Source organism: Desmodus rotundus, chromosome 3 (assembly GCF_022682495.2).
Source record: "Desmodus rotundus isolate HL8 chromosome 3, HLdesRot8A.1, whole genome shotgun sequence".
Classification (NCBI taxonomy): Eukaryota; Metazoa; Chordata; class Mammalia; order Chiroptera; family Phyllostomidae; genus Desmodus; species Desmodus rotundus.
Genome location: NC_071389.1, coordinates 179,805,227 through 179,833,094, shown reverse-complemented (window position 1 = coordinate 179,833,094; position 27,868 = coordinate 179,805,227). Strand labels below are relative to the sequence as shown.

General features: G+C 39.2%; 1 protein-coding gene and 1 pseudogene across 1 annotated transcript; one reads left to right on the top strand and one right to left on the bottom strand.

The window, feature by feature from the left end:
* Positions 1-964: 964 nt before the first annotated feature.
* Positions 965-24,457, bottom strand: CLEC4A (C-type lectin domain family 4 member A). Its single transcript, XM_024579477.4, has 6 exons — positions 23,945-24,457; positions 19,527-19,643; positions 17,611-17,712; positions 5,495-5,646; positions 4,327-4,442; positions 965-3,317 (listed from the first exon to the last, which is right to left on the bottom strand). The coding sequence occupies exons 1-6, from the start codon at positions 24,024-24,026 to the stop codon at positions 3,173-3,175; spliced, it is 714 nt and encodes a 237-aa protein (XP_024435245.2). The 5' UTR covers positions 24,027-24,457; the 3' UTR covers positions 965-3,172.
* Positions 6,439-7,374, top strand: LOC112321718 (serine/threonine-protein phosphatase 4 catalytic subunit-like; annotated as a pseudogene).
* Positions 24,458-27,868: the final 3,411 nt, after the last annotated feature.

Below are 27,868 nucleotides of genomic sequence, written 5' to 3'. Positions count from 1 at the left end.
ACAGTTTCTTACAAAGCTAAACATGGACTTACTAACTATACAATCCAGCAATCATATTCCAAGGTATTTACCAAATGAGCTAAAAATGTGTACACAAAAATTTGCACATAAATTCTTATATCAGCATTATTCATAATTTCCAAAAACTGGAAACAACCAAGATGTCCCATAATAAGTGAATTGATAAACTATAATATATTCATACACTAAGAAATCTCCAGCAATGAAAAGAAATGAGCTATCAAGCCACGAAATGATATGGAAGGTGTTCCTGTCTTCCTAAGGCTAGTTCCCATCATGATCATAGCATGACTATCAGCAATAAGGAGAACTACATAGTTCTGTATTCATATTCTTTGGGAGAGGGAGAATTCCTTTGAGAAAAAACAGAGGCAGTTCATGGGAATAACTTGCAATTTGTGCCTATGGCTAAACCAACCACTAGGTGGCTATTTTGATCACCTTGCATTAATGGATACCCACCCATGAAGCTGAATATGAAGTTGGTGAGCATCCCAAGGCACCTGAGATTATAAAATCCCATTTGCAACAATTTTAACTAATGCAGAGCATTTCATTTTGTGGACAGAATATGATTAATCAAATCCTTATACTGCACATTTAGTTTAACAGTTGAATTTTCACATTATTTCTTCCATCCTGGAGTCATAAAATTTATCTTTGATAAATTTACCATTGATGATTTTCATATTAGCAAAGACAGGACTATCAATTCATGTTTTGGTATTAAAATCACCTAATGAAAATTAACTTATACAGGCCTAGAAGAGTTGTCAGGTGCTAGGAGAATCCAACCTTCTGAGATATCATCGAGGTTAATCATTTCCAATCCCAATGGGCAAAAGTATTTTCCAGGTACTGAACAGTCTACTGAGTTTCTGCCTCCATGTCAATTTACCAAGTGCTAATTTGACCAAAAGAACTTGAGGCATTGATAGATTTATTTATTTATTTACTTAATTACTTATTTATGCTTTTTTCCAGAATAGTGATATCAAAACAATTTTTGATTGCACATCCTTAATAGTAGAAAAATTATTATATGCACATTTCCTGTTGAAGATATATTTAAGAACCACAAACCTATGATGTAATATAACATAACAAACCCACTATACAATAACAGGAATTAAATGATATAAACACTGAACATTTTAATATTGTATTTTATTTACCAATAGTACAATTAATCTACTCTCCTTAAATTGTTACTAATCTTTTTAGAGGCGGCAGTGTGATTGAGTATGTTTCATTATCTTGCAGAATCTTGGCTCAAAACTAATATAATTTAAAGCTGTCTCAGTTATATATTGCTGAATAACAAATTACCCCACAATTAGTGGCTATAAATAATTGTGCTTTTTTCACAATTTTATCCATTTTCTGGGACGTAACTAGATGCTTCTTCATTTAAATGTCACTCTTTAACATGAATTTTACATAAAAGCTATTATACACAATGTTGATTTAATAGTGTCTAGGAAAAATGAAAGAAGTAGGCTCTGAACCACGTTAATGCAATGTAAAGTGGTGGAAGGAGAAAAGTCCCAGCACTAAATAATATTACCATTCTCCATTGCACTCCAGTTCAAGCACACCGTCTATTCTGACAATCAAAGGCATTAGGTAAAGTGGTTCTTTCTGCCCTTCCTACATTCTGCCCCCATATTACTGAAATAATAATAAGGAAAGCTCATTGTAAATAAAGTTTCCCCAAAATTTTACCAGAATTGTGATGTGGAAGTAAACTGGTAAATTCTACATATAATATATAAAATCAGACCTGTATAGAGATAACTCAACTTTAGATATAGTCAAGAAATGACGGTAAATATAATTACTCAGTTAAATCAAGAAAATCAAGGTATAATTTTAGGCCATAGTGGGATAGTCAAGGTGAAAATCAGCTTTATCATAATCTATTACAACTACTATACTAAAGCAATGAATACAGACTTTATTATAAATATCACATATTTTATATTGTTGTAGGGGGAAAATGATGTATATGAACAGTAGTAAAAGGGGGGATATAAATATGCCAGGGGCCATTTTCAGTAGCAATCCATACATAGAAATTATAATGCTTAAAGAAAAAATGTATCAGAATATCTGATGAATATAAATCTATGTCAACTACCAGAGCTAACCTAAAATTAAAGACCAAAGTGAGAATCAACAAGCATTTTTTTAAGACCCAAAAGCTATTCTGGAAGTGCTGATTCAGGCAGAAACTTAGTGTTTCAAGTAGGAGTTGATGGTAAGGGGTATTTGAGAAAGGTAAGGGGAATGATTATGTAAATAGATAGAAGGGATTTCTCGAGGTGCAGATAGACTACATAATAATACTAATTCTAAAGAAGGTATCTCCTTTTCAGTCAGGTAGTCACAATAGCAGCTTTTTTTGTTTGTTTGTTACCTTTGCCAAGGGTTTGGGATAGAATGCTGCTTTAGGTCCACCCCAAAGGTTATTTTGCCAAGTTTTAACACTCCAAAGCTTAGGGATGGCAGCTCTGACTCCATTTTAAAGTGGTTCCATTTATACTCTGTTTACATCAGTAATAACTTTTAATTTTCTAACTCTAAATATCCAGTGCTCACTCTCTGATAATCCTATGCCTGTACTCTGAAATTGAATGACAGTCCAAGACCAAACAGAGAATGTTAACTGGGCCAAAGCTGGAACTTATCTTCCATTGAAGTACATATATTCCAACTGATAAATAATATGCTTTGAGTGAAAATAATGAATCGCTCTGAGGGAAGTGGAATGTCATGGTTGGTATTATTTTGCTTTTGACCAACCCATAAAGAGATAAATCCAGATAGAGGGAAGAACTGCATCATATTACTACATCAGCATCTAACCCCTTAGCAATTAGACCAGAACCAGGAGAGGGGGCTCGTGCTCTCCCCATTTATCTGCAGATAGGCTCTCCAGTACACTGTCTGCCCATGGAAAATGCTCCATAGACGTTCATTGTATGAAGGAATAAATGAAAGAATATGATTTTACATAAGTTGAATAGGTGACAGCCTACTGGAAAATTCTCTGAAATCACTTAGAATCACATGAATTTTAAAAAGCAAATTAACTATCATTTCCATGGTGGATGTCAATTCAACCACATGCTCATGGAGAGTGTCCCATTCATAAGTGGATCTTCACCATTTTGCAAATTGACAAGTGACGGCCATCACAATGGGAATCATTCCAGCCCCATGAGCTTCGCTGAGGATCATTCAGTATAACGCAACGCTCCCTGACATCATTGGGTTCATCTCGATGCCAGAATCTGAAAGAGGAAACAAGGATGGAGATGTGTCTTCGAATAATGAGAAGGTTAGAGTCAGTGAGAAGAGGGTGCAGGGGTTCAACTGTGTGGAATGCCAGGCAGACATGCCCAACCATCTCTCCCCCACCTTACCATGCAGTTTTCTTCTCCATCTGTGTCTCTGGCATTTTCCTTGAAAACTGTGCCTGCATCACTCAGCCACCTAATTGAATTAAACACTTTCCAGCAGAATATCCAGAGTCCCCCCTCTATTTGTCCATGCCCCGTTCCAGGGGACTGCCAGTCCATAGGCTCCCTTAATGAATGAAAAGGTTTACCTTGGTCCCAAGTCTCATTGCAGTTTTTTTTTAATGTACTGCTTTTGGGGTCTAAAGAAGTATTCAATAATTAAAAATCTATGAGTCTGCTGCTATGCCAGTTATCTTGGTCAAGTAATTTAATTTCCCTCATTTACATATCTAAAAATAAATAATAAGAGTAATATACCTGTGCATTTCACATACAATATAAGAATAAAAAATGGTAACATACTAAAATGTACTAAAGTACTTTAGAGTTTTAAAAGACCTACATAAATATGGGATATTATAAAACTATCAGAATTTAGTTCATTTGCTGTATGAGATAATAAATATTAACAATTGGTTATGATCTTAATTGACATGACTATGTGTTTGTTTAGAGAGATAAGCGTGTGGTTAAAAGCACGGACTTTGGTGTAACGTAGACCTGGCTTTAAAAACCATTGTCACCACTGCTGGATAACATATGCTGAGTTACCTAAACTCTCCAAACTCAGTTTCCTCAGCTCTACAGTGAGAACAATAATAATGTGTACTTCATACAGTTCTCGTGATTATTAAATGAGATAATGAATGAAATTATTTAACTTAGTGCCTAAGAGTTAAAAGGAGGGTGAGATATTTTATTTTAATATCTGATAGTTTGGACACCCCAACATGCCTGCTGATCCAGGACGCAGGGTCCCTTTATCTAGTACTATACTCACGTGGCACTTTCATTGTATGGTGTCCGATCAACCCATTGCCAGGCTCTTTTCCCCTCTGGGTCTGACAGCCCCACATAATAAGCAAACTTGTTATCCAGGTTTTGAATGACAAAATCCTGAGAAAGAAAAGAGGAGTTATGGCTTAAGAGTATTCAGGTTGAATTGAGTTTCCTATGGCCTTGGGGAGAACAGAAGTAAAGGAGAGGTGGTGCAGCAAAAGGCTCACGGGGACCCTGCGCAGGAGTGTAGGCCTTCTCCGGCTCCGCAGTACAGGATCATTGACATCACTTGTGAGCCCGATGTCTGTCTTAGTCTATTCAGCCTGCTCTAACAAAATGCCTCAGACAGGGTAGCTTAAAACAATAGCAGTGTGTTTCTCACAGCTCTGGAGGCTGGAATTCCAGATCGAGGTGCTAACATAGTTGGGTAAATACCTCTTCCTAATTCAGAGCGGGCACCTTCTGGCTGTGTCCTCACATGGTGGAAGGTGAGTGTCTTATAAAAGACACTCCAAAAAGACACTGTTTGGAGTGTCTTTTATAAGAACACTACTCAGATTTATGAGGGCTCCACACCAATGACCTAAGCACCTCCCCAAGATCCCAATTCTTGATACCATCGCCTTTGAGAATTAGCATTTCAACACACAAATTCAGAGAGGACACACATACTTGGAACATAGCAATGCTCAATTTCTATCATGATCAGAACGAATTTGCATCTCAGACTCACTCCTCTCTTTTCTTCATTAAGAGAGGGAATTCTTTGAGGTTAGGCATGAGTAAACTTTTGCAGATTGGAACATTTAACTTTCACAATCTCAGATTTTTTTACTTCGTTTCCCTATTTGAATTAACACCACTTCTCTGTTAGTTAATGATTTATAAAATATTTACATATTTAAATAATAAATTGACATTTCAGGCTGAAATCTTTTCATCCTTCCACTCATACCCCACATACTATATTTTAAATGTCTCCATTTGTTTTGGGAGAGTTCAGTTTTATGGAAGCAGAAAAACAGTGTGGAATGACTTAAGAAGCCTTTCCTGTCTATTTTATTGAATGCCTTTGCCACAGACCAATATCCCAAAGCAGTAAGAACCTTCTCCTTTACTGAGAGGTGTACGAAATCCAGGCTGGCTTTCTGACGCGTATTAGAACCTACCTGCTCTTCCTTGCTGTTGATCACCAGCAGGTGAGCCTCCATTCCTAAGCAGTTCTTTTCACTTTCCATCCAATTCTTGTTTTCAGTAGAAATAAAGTAGCAGTTCGACCTAAATGACTTCCATTTCTTTGGACAGCAGCCCCAGTATTTCTCTGTAGTGACAGAAGACCATGTAGGTGCAATATAAGAAAAGTAATTTTTTTTTTTTAAATTTTTATTGTCATTCAATTACAGTTGTATGGCTTTTCTCCCCATCCCTCCACCCCACCCCAGCTGAACCCACCTCCCTCCCCCACCTCCACCCTCCCCCTTGGTTTTGTCCATGTGTCCTTTATAGTAGTTCCTGTAATCCCCTCTTCCCACTGTCCCCGCCCCCCCCCCCCCCCCCCCGCTATTGTTAGATTGTTCTTAACTTCAATGTCTCTGGTTATATTTTGTTTGCTTTTTTCTTTTGTTGACTATGTTCCAGTTAAAGGTGAGATCATATGGTATTTGTCCCTCACCGCCTGGCTTATTTCACGTAGCATAATGCTCTCCAGTTTCATCCATGCTGTTGCAAAGGGTATAAGCTCCTTCTTTCTCTCTGCTGTGTAGAATTTCATTGTGTAAATATACCATAGTTTTTGGATCCACTCGTTTGCTGATGGGCACTTAGGTTGCTTCCAGTACTTGGCTATTGTAAATTGTGCTGCTATGAACATTGGGGTGCACAGGAAGAAAAGTAATTTTCAAAGTGTGTATTAACGTTAAGGACCGAGGAAGAAGTGGTGGAGGCAGCAGCCCAAACCAGAGGGAAGGAAGAAGGCAGGGAGCCCAAGAGCCTGAGCCATAGTCGCGGCGCCAGAGACCCCTGTGCAGTGTGGCCCTACCCCTGACTCTGACCCTCACAGTTGGGGTGCGGGGTGGGGAGAGGGGGCGCAGGGCAGGAGTTGCAGAGCAGAGATGAGCGACCTGGACCAGCAGATTGAGCAGCTGTGGCACTGCGAACTCTTCGAGGAAAGCGAGGTCAGGGTCCTGTGTGCTGGGGCCAGAGAGATCTTGGTAGAGGAAAGCAGTGTGCAGAGGGTGGACCTGCCAGTCACAGTAGCAGCGATGTTAACGGACAATTCTATGACCTTGAACAGCTGTTCAGAGTGGGTGGCGATGTCCCTGAAACCAACTCCTCTTCATGAGGGACTTTGTGCATCGCGGTTTCTACAGCGTTGAAACATTCATCCTGCTGCTGGCGCTTAAGGTTCTATCCTGACCGAATCACCCTGATCTGGAGCAACCACGACAGCCATCAGACCGCTCAGGTATAAGGCTTCTCTGATGAGCGACAGTATAAATACGGCCTGGTGACTGTGGCACTGCTGCACTGAGACCTTTGACCGCCTCAGCCCGTCAGCCATCATCAACGACAAGAGCTTCTGCATGCACGGGGCCCTCTCCCCTCCATCCAGACACTTGCAGATCCAGACGACTGACTGAAAGCAAGAGGTGCCTCACGGGATGGGCCCCTGTGTGACCTGCTCTGGTCTGCCCCCGAAGACACAACAGGCTGGGAGTATGAGCCCACCTGGGGCTGGCTACATATTTGTCAATGACATGGTGGCCCAGTTCAGTGCAGTCAACAACATTGACATGATCTGCGATCACCAATTGACATGATCTGCAGTGCCCACCAACTAGTGATGGAGGGTTACAAGCAGCACTCCAATGAGACTGTCCTCGCCATGTGGTCGGAACCCACTACTGCTACTGTGGGGGGGGGGGGGTAAGTGGCAACCATCTTGAAGCTGGTTGACCACATCCAGAAAGATTTTCTCATCTTTGAGGCCACTTCCCAAGACAGACAAGGCATCCCCTCTACGAAGCCTGTGGCTGTCAACTTCCTGTGACCCCTTCCACCTCTGCCCCCCTTCAGCCCTTCTGGCCCTCAGACCACTGTATTGCTACCCTCTTCACCAGATGGAGGCTGGACATGGGGGATATATTCTCTGCTTTGCTCTCCCCACGAAGAGGGCACTTTTTGAGACATCTTTCTCAGCTGAGGCTTGGAGCCTCAGCTCCATGCTCCTCCTCTCCCTTCCCACCTGAACCCATGAAGTCTCCAATAATTTTTGGGTTTTTTTTTATTTCTTTTGCCTGTTTTTAGGTAAAGATTTTGAGGAAAAAAATAATACTAATAGAAAAAAATTAAATTAAGGACTAAGGCAAACCACAGGGAAACCAAAGTCACTTATGTGGTTCTGGAATGGGAGATCACACCCATCACCTTCCCTGAAGCCTGAACAGTATCTCCTATCACAGGAGATCCACTAGACTCATCCTCTACATTCCACCAGAGGCTCTTTCAGTGACTGAGTCTGGCAGGCAGCTGGTGGGTGGAAGCAAGCAGAGAGATGTATCCTGGGATGCGTCAGCAACTGGGACGTTTACTGGCTGCCTCCGGGCCCAGTGCTGGTAAAAGCAGGCCCTGAAGCAAGGCTTCATTTTTCCTGTGTGCAGACAGGTCTAACACAGGCAGACGCAAACTATGGATTGCTTATAGCTTCAGGCAGGTGGCCTAGGGCCAGGCAACATCTGACATTAGCCTGTGTCAGAGTTCCTCCCAAAGAGCCCAGAACCAATTCACCAAATGGCCAGCATCAGAGCAAGACCCAAAAAGCTTCATAAACAGCATATCCAAAGACAGCTCACAGCAGGCACTAAACTCTGCTGAGGAGAATATTGTTGTTTTCTTTTTAATTTTTTGCTTATTTAATTTCTATTTCTTTATTTCTTCTTTTTTGTTTTTCCTTCCTTTTCCCTCCTTTTTCTTTTCTTATTCTTTTTTCTTTTCTTGTTCTTCTTTATTTCCTTTTCTTTTCTTATTTTTCCCTTTTTTCTCATTCTTTTTTTCTTTTTTAAAAAAATTTATTAATTATGCTATTACAGTTGTCCCATTCCCCCCCCTCACTCCACTCCATCCTGCCCACCCCCTCCCTCCCACATTCCCCCCCTATAGTTCATGTCCATGGGTCATACTTATAAGTTCTTTGGCTTCTACATTTCCTACACTATTCTTACCTTCCCCCTGTCTATTTTCCACCTACCATTTATGCTACTTATTCTCTGTACCTCTCCCCTCTTCTCCCCCTCCCACTCTCCTGTTGATAACCCTCCATGTGATCTCCATTTCTGTGGTTCTGTTCCTGTTCTAGTTGTTTGCTTAGTTTGCTTTTGTTTTTGTTTTAGGTGTGGTTATTAGTAACTGTGAGTTTGCTGTCATTTTTACTGTTCATACTTTTTATCTTCTTTTTCTTAGATAAGTCCCTTTAACATTTCATAGAATAAGGGCTTGGTGATGATGAACTCCTTTAACTTGACCTTATCTGAGAAGCACTTTATCTGCCCTTCCATTCTAAATGACAGCTTTGCTGGATAGAGCAATCTCGGATGTAGGTCCTTGCCTTTCATGACTTGGAATACTTCTTGCCAGCCCCTTCTTGCCTGTAAGGTCTCTTTGGAGAAATCAGCTGACAGTCTTATGGGAACTCCTTTGGAGGTAACTGTGTCCTTTTCATTGCTGCTTCTAAGATTATCTCCTTCTGTTTCATCTTGTCTAATGTAATTATGATGTGCCTTGGTGTGTTCCTCCTTGGGTCCAGCTTCTTTGGGCTTCTTCTCTGAGCTTCCTGGACTTCCTGGAAGTCTATTTCCTTTGCCAGGTTAGGGAAGTTCTTCTTCATTATTTGTTCAAATAAGTTTTCAATTTTTTGTTCTTCCTCTTCTCCTTCTGGCACCCCTATAATTCGGATGTTGGAACGTTTCGAGATGTCCTGGAGGTTCCTAAGCCTCTCCTCATTTTTCTGAATTCTTGTTTCTTCATTCTTTTCTGGTTGGATGTTTCTTTCTTCCTTCTGGTCCACAGAGTTGATTTGAGTCCCAGTTTCCTTCGCCTCACTATTGGTTCCCTGTACATTTTCCTTTGTCTCTCTTAGCATAGCCTTCATTTTTTCATCTAGTTTTCGAACAGATTCAACCAATTCTGTGAGCATCTTGATAACCAGTGTTTTGAACTGTGCATCCGATAGGTTGGCTATCTCTTCCTCGCTTAGTTGTATTATTTCTGGAGCTTTGAAGTGTTCTGTCATTTGGGCCATTTTTTTTTTTTGTCTTGGTGCTTCTGTTACTTAAAGGGGTGGAGCCTTAGGTGTTCCCTGGGGCCAGGCGGGGTAAGGCTTGTCACTGCGCTGGGACGCTGTATGTGGGGGAGGGGCCAAGAGGGAGTAATGGCACCTGCTCCACTCTCTGCCAGATTTCAGTCACTCCCCCTGCTACCCACAATCAAATTGAGCCCCTCTGGTGCTGGTTCCCGAGTGGGTGGGCTTATGCACACTCTAGGCCCCTGTGGGTTTCTCCAACAACCTCTCCTGTGAGGCTGGGAGTTTCTCCTGCTGCTGCCCCAACCCCCATGGTTGTTTTCACTCAGAGGTTTGAGGCTTTATTTCGTTGTGCTGGAGCCCTGGGTTACGTGGTCTGCTTCGCTCCCCGCCATTCATCCGGTTTATCTGTGCATGAATGTGGGGCCGTGGGGTCTGCTAGTGGTCAGACTGCCTGCCCCGTTCATTCCACACTCCGCCAGTCTCGGTCCCGCCACGGCAACGCGAGTCCTCTCTGCCCCTGCTGCCCGTCTCTGCCCCTCCTACCAGTCTGGATGAATGTTTATTTTTTATCTCCTTGGTGTCGGACTTCCTTGCCGTTAGATTTGCTGTCAGTTCTGGTTGTGCAAGGAGGCGCAGTGTGGCTACCTACACCGCCATCTTGGTTCTCCCCCTTTTTTTTCTTATTCTTTCCCCCTTTTTCTTTTTATTTAATTTGATATTTTATGTTGTTTTTCATTTGTTATTTATTTTTTGTTTATTTTTGGTCAGCACCTGCACAGCAGTTCACACACCATGGTGAGGGTTGAGCTTCATAGTCAGAAAGCCTGAGGGTCCATCCCATGTACAAATGGGCCAACAGCAATCAAGACTGAATTATAACAGGGAGGCCTACAAAACCCAAACAAGGGATATTCCAAGAGCACCCAATACAGAAGATCAAAGGGATCACACCACTGGGTCCCACAGGACACCTATTACATAAGGCTACCACACGAAGACTGGGAGTCATAGCAGATCTAATACATAAATAGAAAAAGACATCCAAAATGGGGAGACAAAGAAATAGGACTGAAATGAAAGAACTGGAAGACTCTCCAGAAAAAGAGCTAAATGAAATAGAGGCAAGCAATCAAATATAGAGTTCAAAGTAATGGTGGTAAGGATGCTCAAGGAACTTAGTGAGACTACAACAGCATGAAAAAGGACATAGAAACCATCAAAAAGAACCAGTTGGAAATGAAGAATACCATAGCTGACATCAAGAATACACTGGAAGTGATAAAAAGTAGGCTGGATGAAGCAGAGGATCAAATCAGCAATTTGGAAGGCAAGATAGAAAAAAGTCACGCAATCAGAGCTGCAAAAAAAAAAAAAATTAAAAAGAATGATGATGGTTTAAGAGAACTTTGGGGCATAACAACATAACAACATGTACATATAGGGATACAAGAAGAAAAAGAGAGCAAGGGGTCCAAAACCTATTTGAAGAAAGAATGACCAAAAATTTCCCTAATATAGTAAAGAAAAAAGACACACAACTACAGGAAGAACAGAGAGTCCCAAACAAGATGAACCCAAAGAGGTCCCCACCAAGACATGTCATAATTAAAATGGCAAAGGTTAAAGGCAAAAAGGAATCTTAAAAAGCAGCAAGAAAAAAAGCAGGTAATGACTTAAAAGGAAGCTCAATAAGATTGTCAGCTGATCTCTCAACACAAATATTTCGGGCCAGAAGGGAATGAGATAAAATATTCAAAGTGATGAAAAGCAAGGACCTACAACCAAGACCACTTTACCAAAAATATGAATTTTGGGTTGAATGTTATGAATTAAATTATGTTCCCCTAAAATTTGTATGTTAAAGCCCTAACCTCCAATGTAGCCAGGTCTTTAAGAAGATAATTAAGATTAAATGAGGTCAAGAGATGGAATCCTAATCCAATAGAACTGGTGTTTTTATGAGAAGAGATACCAGAGATTCTATCTCTGTTTTCTTGTCTCTGTCTTTCTCTCTCTACTTCTGTGTGCACAAAGAAAAGGCTTTGTGGGGACATAGTAAGAAGGTAGCCATCTGTAAGCCAGAAAGAGAGGCCTCAACAGAAACCAATCCTGCTAGAAACTTGATCTTAGACTCCAAGCCTGAAAACCTGTGAGAAGATAAGTGTCTGTTGTTTAAACCACCTAGTTTTTTTTTGTTCTGGCTGGTGTGGCTCAGTGGATTGAACACCAGCCTGTGAACCAATGGGTCGTGGGTTTGATTCCCAGTCTGGGCATATGCCTGGGTTGCAGGCCAGGTCACCGGTGGGGGCGTAAGAAAGGCAAACACACATTGACATTTCTCTCCCTATCTTTCTCCTTCCCTTTCCCTCTCTCTGAAAATAAATAAATAAATCCTTAAACTTCCCAGTTTTTGATTCAGGTTTCCCCTACTATCCAAAAGTAAAGCATTTCTATGAAACCTATTGTGAACTGAAATGGAATGAAGTGAAGAAACAATTACTATTAATTTATATGAGGTCCGTCCAGAAGGTATCCAGCCATGTACTATGAAAAATAGAGACATTTATTGATGAAGATACAAGATACAAGAAACATTGTACATAGGACAATGATGCCTAAGTCACCTTCAACCTAGGCATCTTGGGACCTCACACAGTTCTCCCAGTCACCATCAACTGCCCTGTTGTATTTTCCTAAATCTCATTGACAGTCTGAAATCTCTACCCTTTCAAAAGTGATTTTAGTTTTGGGAAAAGCCAGAAGTCGCAGGGTGCCAAATCTGGGCTGTATGTAGTGGGGATGAGTCACCTGGGTGATTTGATGTTTTGCCAAAAACTCTGCATGAGACGTGATGCATGAACGGGTGTGCTGTCATGGTGAAGCTGCCAATCACCAGGTGCCCATAGCTGTGGACTTCTGAATCATCCGAATAGTTTCTACAGAGGAATGTTTAAGCTTAATGCAAAATTTGATGCAGAACCATTGTTTATTTGCTCAGTCATTTTGAATACAACAGCCACACAGTACACATGCTCACTGAATGGCGTCTACCACCCCCACTGACTAGTACAGTGAAGTTGTCATTGTTCATGTATGCACATTCCAGTCCACTCTCCTTTGCCACCAGGTTACATCAGTGTTGTGGAAACCGTTTTCATTATATTAACAATGGCTGGACTTTTTACAGACAGATCTCATACAGAAAATTTTTCAAGTATTCCCAGACCCCCTAAAATAACCTCTCTTGGGCACTTCTAATACCTTAGGACACATCTTGCTAATGGGTGGATAAAATAAACCAAGATAAAGCACCAAAGCTCACAGACACAGTCCAAAGCTGTGATGGCTTGAGGCTGAGATGTTCAGTGTGATTCCCAGGGAAGGAGCTGGTGGTGCCACTCTTGCTGCTCAGGGTGTGTGCTGCCTGTGTAACAGCTTGCTGCAAAACTAATACTAAGTGCTATTCTTCTTTTTTGCCTTTTTTAATAAAAGTGAGGACAGGGCTAAGGGGGGTGGGTTTGAGGGTGGGAGACAGTGATGGGTGGGGTGGGGGGTATAGTGGCGTGAAAATGGAGATAAACGTACTTGAACAACAATAAAAAAAAGGTGAAAATCCTCTTCCAGTTACCTTTGGTAAGCGAAAATAGGTCTTTTTTTTGGTCAAAAAATAGGTCAAAAATAATATAGGTCTTTTGTAAAAGTGAAGTAGGATAACAGAAACTTTTGAAAGCAGGGGATACCTGTATTTTGTCATGGCAGTCCAATCAGACTACTACAGTACTTTGCCCTAAAGCACAGGAAGTATAATTTCTCAATACTTAATTGTGGGCTGCACATAGCAACTTCCCTTTAAAGAGCACAGTATGAACAGGGGAAAAGAATAAGTGGAGAAATTTGACAAACACTAAGTGGAGAAATTTTACAGTGGAGAAATTTGACAAACACTACCTCAGTCAGGTGATCGATGTCAACATCAACTGTCAAAAAATCATGTTGATAATATAATACCTTTAATATGATGTTATGAAAGTTGTATTTCATGTCTGTGATCTTCCTCTCAAAAACCAATTAGCCCAGTCTAATTATAGGGAAAATACTAAACAATTGTCAATAGAGGGGCATCCTACAATGTACTTGGCCAATATTTCTCAAAACTGTCAAAGTCATCAAAACCAAGAACCATCTGAGTAACAATCACAGCCAAGAGGAGCCTAAAGAGACATAAAAACTAAATGTAATGAAGCATCCTTGGTGGAATCCTAGAAAAACAACAACAACAACCAAAAAACATTAGAGTTGAAAGAAGGTGAAGGGATTAGTCAAAGAACATATATGCGTGACCCAGGGACATGGACAACAGTGAGGGGATTGACTGTGGGAGTGGGAAATGGGATGGGTGGAGGGGGAAAATTGGAACAACTGTAATAGCATAAACAATAAAACATTGGGTTGGCCAAAAAGTTTATTTGGTTTTTTTCTGTAAGATGACTCTTATAGTGCTTAGTTGCCTTTAACTTCATCTGAAACAATTTTGCTAGATTGCATTGTGACAGTTGTCATATCAGCATGCATTTTTTAAAAATTATTAAAATTGGTGAATTTTTGTATAGCCATTTTAATATTGAAGATGGAAAAATGTGTGACATTTTCAGCATATTGTGCTTTATTACTTCAAGTACGGTAAAAACACAACTGAAATGCAAAAAAAAAATTTGTGCAGTGTATGGAGAAGGTGCTGTGACTGATCTAATGTGTCAAAAGTGGTTTGTGAAGTTTCGTGCTAGAGATTTCTTGCTGGATGATGCTCCGTGGTAGATCAGTTGAAATTGATAGCGATCAAATAGAGGCACTAACTGAGAACTATCAATGTTATACCACACAGGAGAGAGCCAACATATTCAAAATATCCAAATCAAGGATTGAAAATCATTTGCACCAGCTTGGTTATGTTAATCTCTCTGATGTTTGGGTTCTACATAAGTTAAGCAAAAAAAACCTTGACTGTATTTTCTCATGCTATTCTCTACTTAAACATAACAAAAATATTCTGTTTTAAAAACAAATTGGGATGGGCAATGAAAAGTAGATACTTTACAATAAAGTGGATACTTTACAGTAATCATGGGGCAAGCAAAATGAACCACCATCAACCACACCAAAGGCCAGTCTTCATCCAAAGGAGGTGATGTGTATATGGTGATATTGGAAGGGAGTCTTTTATTACGAGCTCCTTCCAGAAAACCAACCAATTAATTCCAACAAGTCCTGCTCCCAATTAGACCAACTGAAAGCAACACTTGACAAAAAGCATCCAGAATTAGTCAACAGAAAACACATAATCTTCCATCAAAATAACGGAAGACTGCATGTTTCTTTGATGACTGGACAAAAACTGTTAAAGCTTGACTGAGAAGTTCTGATGCAGCCACCTTATTCATCAGACATTGCACCTTCAGATTTCCATTTACTTCGGTCCTTACAAAATTCTCTTAATAGAAAATATTTCAATTCCCTGGAAGACTGCAAAAATTACCTAGAAATAGTCTTTGCTCAAAAAGATAAAAAGTTTTGGGAAAATGGAATTATGAAGTTGTCTGAAAGATGGCAGAAGGTAGTAGAAAAATGGTGGATATGTTGTTCAATAAAGTTATTGGTGAAAATGAAAAATGTGTCTTTTATTTTTACTTAAAAACCAAATAAACCTTTTGGCCAACTCAATATTCTTTTTTTAAAATGTTTTATATTACTGTTCAATTACACTTGTCCCCATTTTCCCCCATTGCTTTCCTTTGCCCTGTCCCCCCCACACATTCAATCCTCCCCCAAGTTGTTCTTGTCCATGGGTCCTTTATACATGTTCCTTGACTTGACCCTTCCTCTCTTCCCCCATTATTCCCCTTCCCCCTCCCCTGTGGTCATTGTCAGTTTGTTGTTTATTTCCATGTCTCTGGTTGTATTTTGCTTGCTTGTTTGTTTTGTTGATTAGGTTCCACTTATAGGTGAGGTCATATGGCACTTGTCTTTCACTGCCCGGCTTATTTCACTTAGCATAATGCTCTCCAGTTCCATCCATGCTGTCACCAAGGGTAGGAGTTCCTTCATTCTTTCTGCTGCCTAGTATTCCATTGTGTAATTTACCACAGTTTTTTGATCCACTCATTTACTGATGGGCACTTAGGTTGCTTCTAGCACTTGGCTATTGTAAATTGAGCTGCTATGAACACTGGGGTGCATACATTCTTTTGAACTGGTGTTTCAGTATTCTTAGGGTATAATACCAGCAGTGGAATTGTGGGGTCAAAAGCTTTGTCCATATTTTAGTTGGATTGTTTGACTTCCTGTAGTGGAGTCACATGAGTTCTTTTTATATTTTGAAGATAAACCCTTGTCCGAGGTATCATTGGCAATCATATTTTCCCATATGGTTGGTTCCCTTTTCATTCTGCTGTTTTCTTTAGCCATGCAGAAGATTTTTAATTTGATGAAGTCCCATTTTTGTTTATTTTTTTTAGAAATAAATAAAAGTTTTAAAATAACATTAGGTAAAAACTAAGAAAATTTGAATAACCCGTGAACTTTAATTAATGATAATATATCAATACTTGTTCATTAGTTGTAAAAATGTATTTTACTAATGTAAGATATTAATAATTAAAGAAATGGTATGTCTAAGAGAGGGGAGTAATATGGGAATTCTCTGTACTATCTGTTCAATTTTGCTCCAATTATAAAATTGTTCTTTAAAAATAGTCTATTTTTCTAATTTAAAATATTCACATTCATATTAAAATCATCATCTTTATATCATCACCATCATCATCTTCATCAAACAAAACTAAACTCTCTCTCCCTGTAAGAGCATTTTATGTATTCTCCCAGAAATTTTCATGCATATGCAATATATTTTCTTAAAACACAAATAGATTAGATCTCTCTGGAAAAAGTTTTGTTTTGTTTTTTTAATCCTCATCTGAAGGCATGCTTATTGATTTTAGAGAGAGGAGAAGAGAGGGAGAGAGAGGAGAGAAACATCGATGTGAGAAAGAAACCCCTCATGTGTGTCCTGACTGGGAATCGAACCCACAACCTTTCAGTTTACAGGACCACGCTGTAACCAACTGAGCCACAATGGCAAGGACAAGAGAGTAAGTTTTAACTGATAGGTAAGAAACAGAGCAAGAAAATGCACAAAAAGTTCAGAAAGAAGTGAAGACTGAAGAAATCAAAAAGCATGTAATCTTTTTCACAATTAAGACAATTATCTCATATAAGTAAAAACATATAATATTTGTCTTTTTCTGTTATTTCACTTAGCATAATATCCTCTAGGTCTATCCCTGCTGTCTCAAAAAGTAATATTTCATTCTTTTAATGGCCAAGTAGTATTTTATTGCATATATGTACCACAGGTTTTTGTCCACTTGTCTCTTGGTGGGCACTTAGGTTATAATCTAAAGAATGAAATAAACAGGCCGCCAAAGTAGAAACAAACCCACAGATACAGAAAACAGACTGATGGTGGACAGAGGAGAGGGGTTTTGGGAGACTGGGTGAAAGGGGTGAAGAGACTAAAAAGTACAAATTGGTAGATACACAATAGTCACAGAGATATAAATTACAGCATAGAGCAATAATATTGTAATAACTATGTATGAGGTCAGGTGGATACTGGAAATATTAGGGGACCACTCTGTAAAGTATTGATACATGATTGACTAATCACTATGCTGTACATCTGAAACTAACATAGAGTAATATTGAAAGTAACTGTACTTAAAAAATAAAAAATTTAAAGACTTTTTTTGCACAGATATATTAAAGATATTCATACAAGATGTTTAGGTCCTATATATTTTTACAATTAAAGCTTGAAATGATCATGAGATTCCACCTTTTAGTAAAATCTACATGTGACTCTTTTCAGAAATATTGATTGGGGATCCTTACATAGTATAGTCGACAACTAAATTAGAGAAGCATTTTTACCTTCCATGGTTAAATTTTCTTTCATACATTCCAATTCTGTGTGGGTAAATCCTTTTGCAGTCTTTTTTTCTTCAAGAAGCTGAGCGTATTTTTGAAAAAAAACTTAAAAAGAGAATAAGAACATTCACTTTCCTAGTAATGTGATGACTTTGCGTTTCATTATTACTCTCCTGCATTCTTTATAGAAAGAAAACTTACAAATGCCCAATTACTTGAATAGGAAGATCCTGACTATGGGAAAGATTTCCTTTCAACCCATATTCAATGTAATCCCAATCCTACTGATTTTGAATCAGAGATTTATCCAGGTATAGCTACAAGATCAGTAGTTGAAAGAGACACGGCAGTTCCATTATTATGGGCCAAAGGCACCCATCCATATTCTCCTCCAATATAAATGTATGGTCCACACAAAGGCTAAACTTGGAGGAGGATGAATAGAGGAAAAAATGGCTTCTGCTTCCACCATTCTAGGAAAATCACCCTTGTAATGGTCATCAGTAAGATCTCAGGGCTCCTTCTTAGTTTTCTTCCTCTTTTATCTCCTGCTATAGTTGACCCCAGTTCTGTCCCCCTTACCTCTTGGTTTTAGCCAGGACCACTGAGCCCAGTCCAGATTGCCAAATCACAAAATCATGGGTTAAATAGCTGTTGTTTTCATCCACTAAATTTTACATTGGCTTATTATTAAATTATCTTATTGGCAGAAGATAATTGATACAATAACCTTCAGGGTAAAAACTCATCCTCTTGAGAATTGTACACAACACTTCTCATGACCTGAGCCCCACTTGTTTCTTCCACCTACAACTTCATTTCTCACAGTTCACTTAGCACCATATGTTCCAGTCTTTTATTCTTAGGTTTCCCCACCTTTCCCCATATTTTCTAACATCTCTACGTTACCTCCTTCAGGAAGCCTATCTCAGCCTCCTGCACTTCTTGCCTGTGCAATACAACCATACAACCTTGTAACCACTGGTTCACGTGACCAGTTACTACCACTCTCTGAACTTCTTGAGACCAATGGCTATGGCTTAGATTCTGTCTGACGCAGTGTCTGACATAGAGTAAATGGCCATTATTGCTTACTGAATGACCAAATGAATGACTAAAATATCTACAAAATAGATATTAGTTTTTATGCCTTTTAATAATTTGATAAATTCTTTTTCATTAATCCTCACCCAAGAATATATTTATTAAATTTTTTTTGAGAGAGAGAAACATGGAGGTGAGAAATAGACATCAATCAGTTGCCTCCTGTACACGCCCTGACCAGGGATGGAAACCAAAACCTAAGTATGTGCCTTGAGCAGAAACTGAACCTGAAACTTTTAGGTGAACAGGATGACACTCCACCAGCTGGGCCACCTGGTCAGGGCTTTGATAAGTTCTTCAAACCAAAGATATGCAGAAATTGCCTATTTGCCAAATTGCTTTTTAGATCTCACATCTTGGGCAGGACAGAAATAATTAAGGTGAATTTCCATGGGAAACACTTTCTGTTATATTTCTTCCCATTTCCTTTTCACCTGTTGTCCCAAAATATGTATCCATGCACTTAAAATGTCCTTGTCTTATAAACACCAAGAAAATAAAAATCTGTCCTCACACAACTAATGTAAAAATGATGCTTTATAGATTTCACTTCACAACACAAACACATGGACACACATATACTCTTCAATGTCTATAGAGTGGATTTCATTGTTTTTGTAGAAAATTAACTAATTTCAAATAAAAAACACATTTCCTATGGATTCCCACTAATGATACCCCCCTAACCTCACCCCCCACAGAGCAGACTTTTATCCTAGGTTTTTGGATAAACCCATTGTTAAATATCAGAATCTAATGAACACCATCTCTTTGTGTAAGGTGGACATTTCTTATAGTTTCATTTGGGTACTTACTGATGAAAGCAATAAAAAATGAGATTGCCAATAACAGCAGAAGTATCAGCAATGAGGGGAAGAGTGCCTTGGGAAAACCAGGGTTACTTTTGTGAGGGCTGGTCTTCTCTTTGGGAGCTAAAGGAGAAATTAAATGTTATTTTTCCTTTTTAATTATATTTGATTGATAATGGTATTACAGTTGTCCCAATTATTCCCTTTTCCCCCCTCCACCCAGCACCTACCACTCCCTCAAGCAATTGTCACACCATTGTTCATGTGCATAGGTCATGTGTGTAAGTTCTTTGGCTACTCCATTTCCTATACTGTACTTTGTATCCCCATGCCTATTCTGTAACTACCTATTTGTACTTCTTAATCCCCTCACCTCTTCACCCATTCCACCTCACCCCCTGCATCTGGCAACCATCAAAATGCTCTCTGTCCATGATTCTGTCTTTTCTGTTTGCTTAGTTGTTTTTTAGATTCAGTTGTCGATAGATATGTATTTATTGCCATTTTATTGTTATAATTTTGATCTTCTTTTTCTTAAATAAGTCCCTTTGAAATTTCATATAATTGTTTAGTAATGATAAACTCTTTTAGTTTTTTCTTGCCTGGGAAGCTCTTTATCTGCCCTTTGATTCTAAATGATAGTTTTCCTGGATAGAACAATCTTGGCTGTGGGTCTCCGCTTTTCATGACTTTGAATAATCCTTGCCAATCCCTTCTAGCTAGCAAACATTTTTTTGAGAAATCAGCTGACAGTCTTATAGGAACTCTCTTATAGGTAACCAACTGCTTTTCTCTTGCTGCTTTTAAGATTCTCTTATCTTTACCCTTGGCATTTTAATTATGATGTGCCTTGGTGTGGGACTCTTTGCATCTATCTTGTTTGGGACTCTCTGTGCTTCCTAGGCTTGCATGTCTATTTCCTTCACCAAATAGGAAAGTTTTCTTTCGTTATTTTTTCAAATAGATTTCCAACTTCTTGCTCTTTCTCTGTTCCTTCTGGCACCCCTATGATGAAAATGTTGGACCTCTTGAAGTTGTCCCTGAGGCTTCTTACATGATCCTTGTTTGTTTGTTTTTTTAATTTTTTTTCTTCCTGTTGTTTTGATTGTTTTTTGCTTCCTTATGTTCCAAATCCTTGATTTGATTCTCAACTTCATCCTCTCTACTGTTGTTTCCCTGTAAAATGTTCTTTATTTCAATTAGTGTATCCTTCATTCCTGACTGGGTCTTTTTTTATGCCATTGAGGTCCTCACTAAGTTCCTCAAGCATCCTTATAACCAGTGTTTTGAGCTCTGCATCTGAGAGCGTTCTTACTTCCATTTTGTTTTATTCTTTTTCTGGAGTTTTGATCTGTTCCTTCATTTGGGCCTTGTTTCTTTGTCTCTCATTTTGGCATCCTGTCTTGGTAGTGTGCCTTAATGTAGTAGGTCTTCTGTAGGGTCCAGTGGTATAGCCTACCCTATCACCAAAGCTGGGGACTCAAGGTGTGCCCTATCTGTGGGCTGAATACACCCTCCTCTTGTAGTTGAGCCTTGATTGCTGTAGCCAGGTCAATGGGAGGGATTTACATAGTTGTACAAGGATGGGCTGTGACCACTGACCTTAAATCTCCACCCTCCATGGAGGATCAGCTGTGTAGGGGAGGGTGGCAGTGCTTTGACATGGTCTGTAGCTGTCCACTAGGTATGCAGGCTCTGGAGTTTCCCGGGGGGTGCAGACCAAGGCCAGCCCTCCATCTGTGTTTTTCCCTGGGCCAACCTGCATGAGCTATAAAGCAAGCTGAGATGGCTGCTACTTGTGCTGGGCTTGGAGATTCACAGGTGACACTAAGCTGTGAATCAAGGCTGGCTGCTGCTAGTACAGGACTTGAGGCCACTTAACTGTTGTTGTTTGACAGGATTTTGAAAGTTGTGAAACATGAGCCAAGAAGCCATTCATATGGAAAAGTCATGGTTAACAGTTTGGGTGGGCCCATAAGTTGGGTGGGATGGAGTCTCCAGGGTGAGGCAAACAGTGTTAGACAGGTTAATGGAGTCTTAGGTATGGTACCCTCCTGACGGCTCTGTTGCTTACTGGGGAGAGGGCTCGGAAAAGTGACAATGGCCTCTGCCCACCCTTCTGTCTGGAGCAGTATGTCCTCCAGTTCCCACTTTGATGCCAGACACTTCAGTTCCTCCCTTTATGCCACTTTTGCCTTACACAGTACATCTGTGTAAGCCCATGTGTGAATTCTTTAAGTGGAACTGCTTGGGACTCTAGATGTTTCTTCCACCTACTCAAAACCCACTGGTTTTTGCAGCCAGAAGCTAGGGGAACTTATCCTTCTGGCACTGGATCCCTGCGCTGGGGGGCCTGGTGTGGAGCTGGGACTCCTTGCTCCCAAGATATCCCTCCTTTATTTTTACCCACTGCATATGGATGTGGGACCAGCCCGTTCTGCATCTCCATGCCTCCTGCTGGTCTGGATGGGTGTGGTTTCTTTAATTCCATTGTTGTCAGACTTCCGTTGTTGTCAGAACTCAATTTCTGATGGTTCTGAGTTGTTCTCTATTTCAACTGCAATTTTGATGTGGTTGTGTGAGGAGGTGAGCCATGTTTACCTATGCCACCATCTTGAATTAGTTTTATCAGTAGTAAATTCTGGCCTCTACTTACTCTTTCTCCTTTTCTTCTTCTTCTTTCTTTTCTTGGGTGGCATATTATTACTAAAAGTTTGACATCGGAAGCAATGTAAAAATAGGAAGGTAATAATGATCATTGTAAAAACTTTGAAAAATATATAAAAGCCAAATCCCTACTATTGAGAACAACTATTGTTAATATTTTGGGTATATGTGTCTTTCCAGCAATTTTTATAGTGTTTATATTCACATGCACATTTTCCCACATGATTGACACACCATACATACTACTTTCTGAACTCTTATTTCCTTATATGCTAAATCAAGAACATTTTTCATACCATATTTTCTACAACACTATTATTGTGGCATACTATTTCATTATATATTTAATTAATCTTCCAGACTTTCTATTTTTATTGAATTTATTGGGGTGACATTATTTATTGGGGTTAATAAATTTATATGGGTTTCAAGTGTACATTTTTATAATATGTCATCCGTATATTCTATTGTGTGTTCACCACTGTCACCATTTATCCCTCCTTTACCCTCTTCTACCTGCCTCCAATCCAACCCTTTTCCTCTAGTAAACACCATATTGTCATCTGTGTCTATGAGCTTTTTGTTTTTTGCTTAATTCCTGCACCTATTTCATTCAGCCCCCCAACACTCCCTCACCTCTGAGAGCTGTCATTTCATCCTCTGTATCAATGAATCTATTTCTATTTTGTTTCCAATTTTAATTACTTTAATAATGCCATAGCAGATAAATCTTTATAATCACCCCTCATCACATCTATAGGATAAGGTCAGATCTTTTATCACTATTTCATGGTTAAAAATTATTTTCTCAAAGTAATGACCAAAAAAAAACCTCTCAGTAATGTATATTATGATCTCATTTTTAGATAAAAAATACGTATACATAAATGTATATTTTTGACTGGAAGGATATACATTTAAATGTAAGTTATAGTTATCTCTACATGGTAAGAACAAAAATTTAAATTTTATGTACCTCTAGTTTTTAATTTTTTTACAATGAATATCTTAGCATATAATAAGGAATTGATATAGTTTTTTAAAGGGAAAAAATGTTTCTGAGCACTCTCCATATCTCCACAGAGGTGTTTTGAAAAACATAAGTCATCATCACCACCCTCTCATGGCTTCTTATACTCTACATGTTTTTTTCTTCTCTTTTGCTCTATATCTGAGATATCATAGATGCTACTCAAATTACCTTTTATCTACTCCCAAACTTAGTTGAATCCATCTCAGAGATGCAGTATGCAATGGATTTTCTGATTACAGAGCAACTTCCCTCGAGATATAATGGGCTTTCTTTGTAAGATTTTCTAGTGTTTTATCTGCAATAATCTTTTGTTCCCCGTTAGTCCAGTACAAACAAATACATGTGCAACACTCTCCACCCAAGCTCTTCTCCTCTAACTGGTCAAGAAACAAAGCCCAGTAGTTCACCAATCTTCAGGGGTAATTTAGTGGCTTTATTAATCCTGACTGCAGTGTCACTGAGCCTCAGAAGACACAGGAGGACAACTTACTCCCATAATTAGCACTCTCCTTAGCTCAGAACTATGGTGGATTTCTCACATCTTGGTTTTGTTATAGGACAATCCCTAATACTTACCTTCTGGCAACTTAATCTTCTGGAATCCTATAGTTCCAAATTGTGTCCAGTCAAAAAACCAGCATCTAATACCACCTATGCTTTTTTTATAGTATTCTCTCTTCATCCTTCCTCTCATCAATTCTGACCACAATAAAAAGTTTCTTACCTGTAGGAGGCTCTGATTTGGTGCCTAAGGACTTGGATTCATTTTTGAAACTCACTTCAGCATAAGTGATCTCTGAAGCCATATTAAAAGAGACCTTCTGGTCTTCTCAAAAAAAATCCTTTTCTTCTCCTCTTTAAAACACTTTTAAATGAAAACCAAACTACGGCAACTTGTCATACTTCCTATTATGCAACTGGATGAGAACAGAGGCCCCAGTTATGCAAATAGCCCTGAAAAGCATCTCATGAGAACTAAAAACCTCAAGACAGAGGCCCATTCTCCAGGGTCAGCACAGTGAAAACAACAGCCTTTAATCTTATGCTAGCAAAGATAAAAGTAGGAACTCAAAGAGTAGGGAAATGAGATAGGAAGGCATAGAAAAGAGAAACAGAGAAATCTTTCCTGAGAACTGTGTTATCTGAATTCACCAAGAAGAGTAAAATGTATGTTTGCATCTACATGCAAATATAATTATGTGTACACCAACCAATCTCGGCTTATATTCACTTAAGCTACACTCGCCTCTCCATTTGCAGCTGAAAAACTCACATCAGCTTCCCACTTTCAATAGTTAACATCCTCTAATGTATGAGGGAAGTGAAACTTTAGATCATGTGCCTTCCTTTTTTTAATCATTTTTATTGTTATTCTATTACAGTTATCCCATAGACATAGATCATATGCCTTCTGAACCTTCTCAGTGCTCTCTGCTTTTCCCTGTTGTTCTTAACTAGCTTCATCGTGAATCTCCATTCATTTGGCTACCATCATCTCCAGCAACTTCTGAAAGTGGCTCTATTGGATGTCAGAGGAGTAGGCCACCCTTCTCTACTCCATCCTTCTCTATCTCTTTAATTACCACAACAGCACAACAAAAGGCTATACAGTTACATATAACTATTTTTTTAAACAGTTAAGATGATTTAATGAAATCACAATTTAATAGGAGATAAACTGAGTGCTAAATATATTTTTTTTTCCAAAGGCCAGGAAACAAACACTCCGAAAACTGAATCCTCTGTGAAATCTTGCCACATACTGGCTCCCCGCTCACAGTTGATTCAGCTCCCTTCAAGTAATCCTCCTTCTTTTAATCTCTCCACTTAACTCATTCCCCTTCAATAACAAACACACACACACACACACACACACAACTTTCCTCTATATTTATTTCTATATCTAAACATTGACAATATGAGTTCACGCTAATACCTCTAATTCTAATCCACCGCTAAGAGTTTCAGTTTGCTCTTTTCCCACATTTCTAACTCCCTTTTATGACAGTAAGAAATCTGCTTCTATTGACCTGGGCAGCATGGCTCAATTGGTGGGAGTGTCATCCTGTAGACCAAAAGGTTGCAGGTTTGATTCCTGGTCGGGTCACATACCCAGGTTTGGGTTTGAACCCTGTCCAGGCGCGTGCGTATGAGAAGGCAACCAGTCTATGATTCTCACAACAATGCTTCTCTCTCTCTCTCTCTAATAACAATGAAAAATGTCCTCAGGTAAGGGTTAAAAAAAATCTGTTTCCGTTATCTTGAATTTACTTCCTTATTTGATCAGCCCCCTGGATATAACCAAAGTTCTACTCTTGCTGCCACTTCTTCCCTGACTAAGAAGTCTTTCTCTCCTGATTGGGCTCTGACTCCCTAGACCAGGCCCCTACTGTTGGAACTCAAGAGCATTATGCTAAGTGAAATAAGCCAGGAGATGAAAGACAAATACCATATGATCTCACCTGTAAGCAGAACCTAATCAACAAAACAAACAAGCAAGCAAAAATATAACCAGAGAAATTGAAATAAAGAACAAACTGACAGTAACCATAGGAGAAGGGGGAGAGGGATAATGGGGGAAAATAGGGAAAGGCTCATCAAGGAACTTGAATAAAGGACACATGGGCAAAACCAAAGAGGGTAAGATTAAGGGTAGGAGGCAGGGATGGAGGGGGTTAAATAGAGACAACTGTACTTGAACAACAATTAAAAAAACCCCTCACAATGAGATACCATTTCACACTGGTCAGAATGGCCATCATAAACAAATCAACAAACAAGTGCTGGCAAGGTTGTGGAGAAAATTGAACCTTAGAACAATACTCTTGGTGGGAATGCAGACTGGTGCAGCCTCTAAGGAAAAACAGTATGGAATTTCTTCACAAAATGGAAAATGAAACTGCCTTTTGATCCAGTGATCCTACTGCTGTGATTATACCCTAAGAATCCTGAAACACCAATTCAAAAGAACCTATGCACCCCAATGTTCATAGCAGCGTTATTTACAATAGCCAAGTGCTGCAAACAGTCTAAGTGCCCCTCAGTAAATGAGTGGATCAAAAAACTGTGGTATGTTTACACAATGGAATACTATGCAGCAGACATAAAGAAGGAAGTCCCACCCTTTGCAATAGCATGGATGGAACTACAGTATTATGCTAAGCGAAATAAGGCATGTGGTGAAAGACAAATACCATTTGATCTCACCTGTAAGTGGAACTTAATCAACAAAACAACCAAACAAGCAAAATAGTACCAAAGACATTGAAATAAAGAACAAACTGACAATGACCAGAGGGGAGGGGGAAGGGAATAATGGGAGAAAGAAGAGGAAGGGTCGATCAAGGCACATATATTTAAAGGACACATGGACAAGGACAACCAGGTGGGGAAGGATCGAATGTGGGAGAGGAGGGCTGGGCAGGGCAGGGAGAGCAATGGGGGGAAAATGGGGATAACTGTAACTGAACAAAAATAAAAATTTAAAAGAGCTTTTATTTATTTATTTTTAAAGAGAAGGAAGGAGAGGGAGAGAGGGAAATACTGATGCATGAAAGATACATTGGTCAGTTGCCTCTCTCACATCCCCAACTGGGGATCTGTCCCACAAAACAGGCATATGCCCTGATCACGAATGGAACAGATGAATTTTTGGTTCACAGGGCATCACTCAATCCACTTTTTAAAATTTTTTTTTACTTTAAACAATTTTTTAAAAATTATAGTTGACATACAATATCATATTAGTTCCAGGTGTACAACCCAGTGATTAGACATTATATAACTTGGTGATCACCCCAATAACTCTAATACCCATCTGACATCATATTGTAATAATATAGTTATTACAATATTAACTATATTCCCTATGCTGTACTTTACATCCCCATGATTATTCTGTAACTACCAGTTGTACTTCTTAATTCCTTCACCTTTTTCACCCCTGCCCTAAACCCCCTTCCATCTGGCAACTGTCAAAATGTTCCCTGTATCTATGAGTATGTTTCTGTTTTGCTTATTTGTTTAATTTGTTTTTTAGATTTAACTATTGATAGATATGTATTTATTTATTATTATTATTTTATTATTATTATTGTTCTTATTGAAAAAGACCCTTTAATTTTTCATGTAATGAACTTCTTTAGCTTTTTCTTCTCTGGGAAGCTCTCTTCCTGTCCTTCGATTCTAAATGATAGCTTTGCTGGGTACAGAAATGTTGGTTATAAGTACTTGCTTTTTTATTTATTTATTTTATTTTTATTCAGTTACAGTTGTCTGCATTTTCTCCCCATCCCTCCACCCCACCCCAGCCAGTCCCACCTCCCTCCCCCACCTCTACCCTCCCCCTTGATTTTGTCCTTGTGTCCTTTATATTAGCTCCTATAGACCCCTCTCCCCACTATCCCCTCCCCAGTCCTTGCTTTTAAAGTTTCTGTTGAGAACTCAGCTGACAGTCTTATAGAAACTCCTTTTAGGTAACTAACTGCTTTTACCTTGCTGCTTTTAAGATATTTTCTTTGTCTTTAAACTTTAGCATTTTAATTCATGTGTCTTAATGTGGGCCTCTTTGGATTCATTTGTTTGGGACTTTCTGTGCTTCCTGGACTTGTATATCTATTTCCTTCATCAGGTTAGGGAAGTTTTTCAT

Bases quoted from the DNA above. Each gene is read 5' to 3' on its own strand.
- CLEC4A (XM_024579477.4), bottom strand. From the start codon at position 24,026: ATGGCTTCAGAGATCACTTATGCTGAAGTGAGTTTCAAAAATGAATCC. The intron at 19,644-23,944 runs GTAAGAAACTTT...TTTCTCCTTTAG, and splicing joins CAAATCAGAGCCTCCTACAG to CTCCCAAAGAGAAGACCAGC. The intron at 5,647-17,610 runs GTAAAAATGCTT...CTGTCACTACAG, and splicing joins AGAAAATTTAACCATGGAAG to AGAAATACTGGGGCTGCTGT.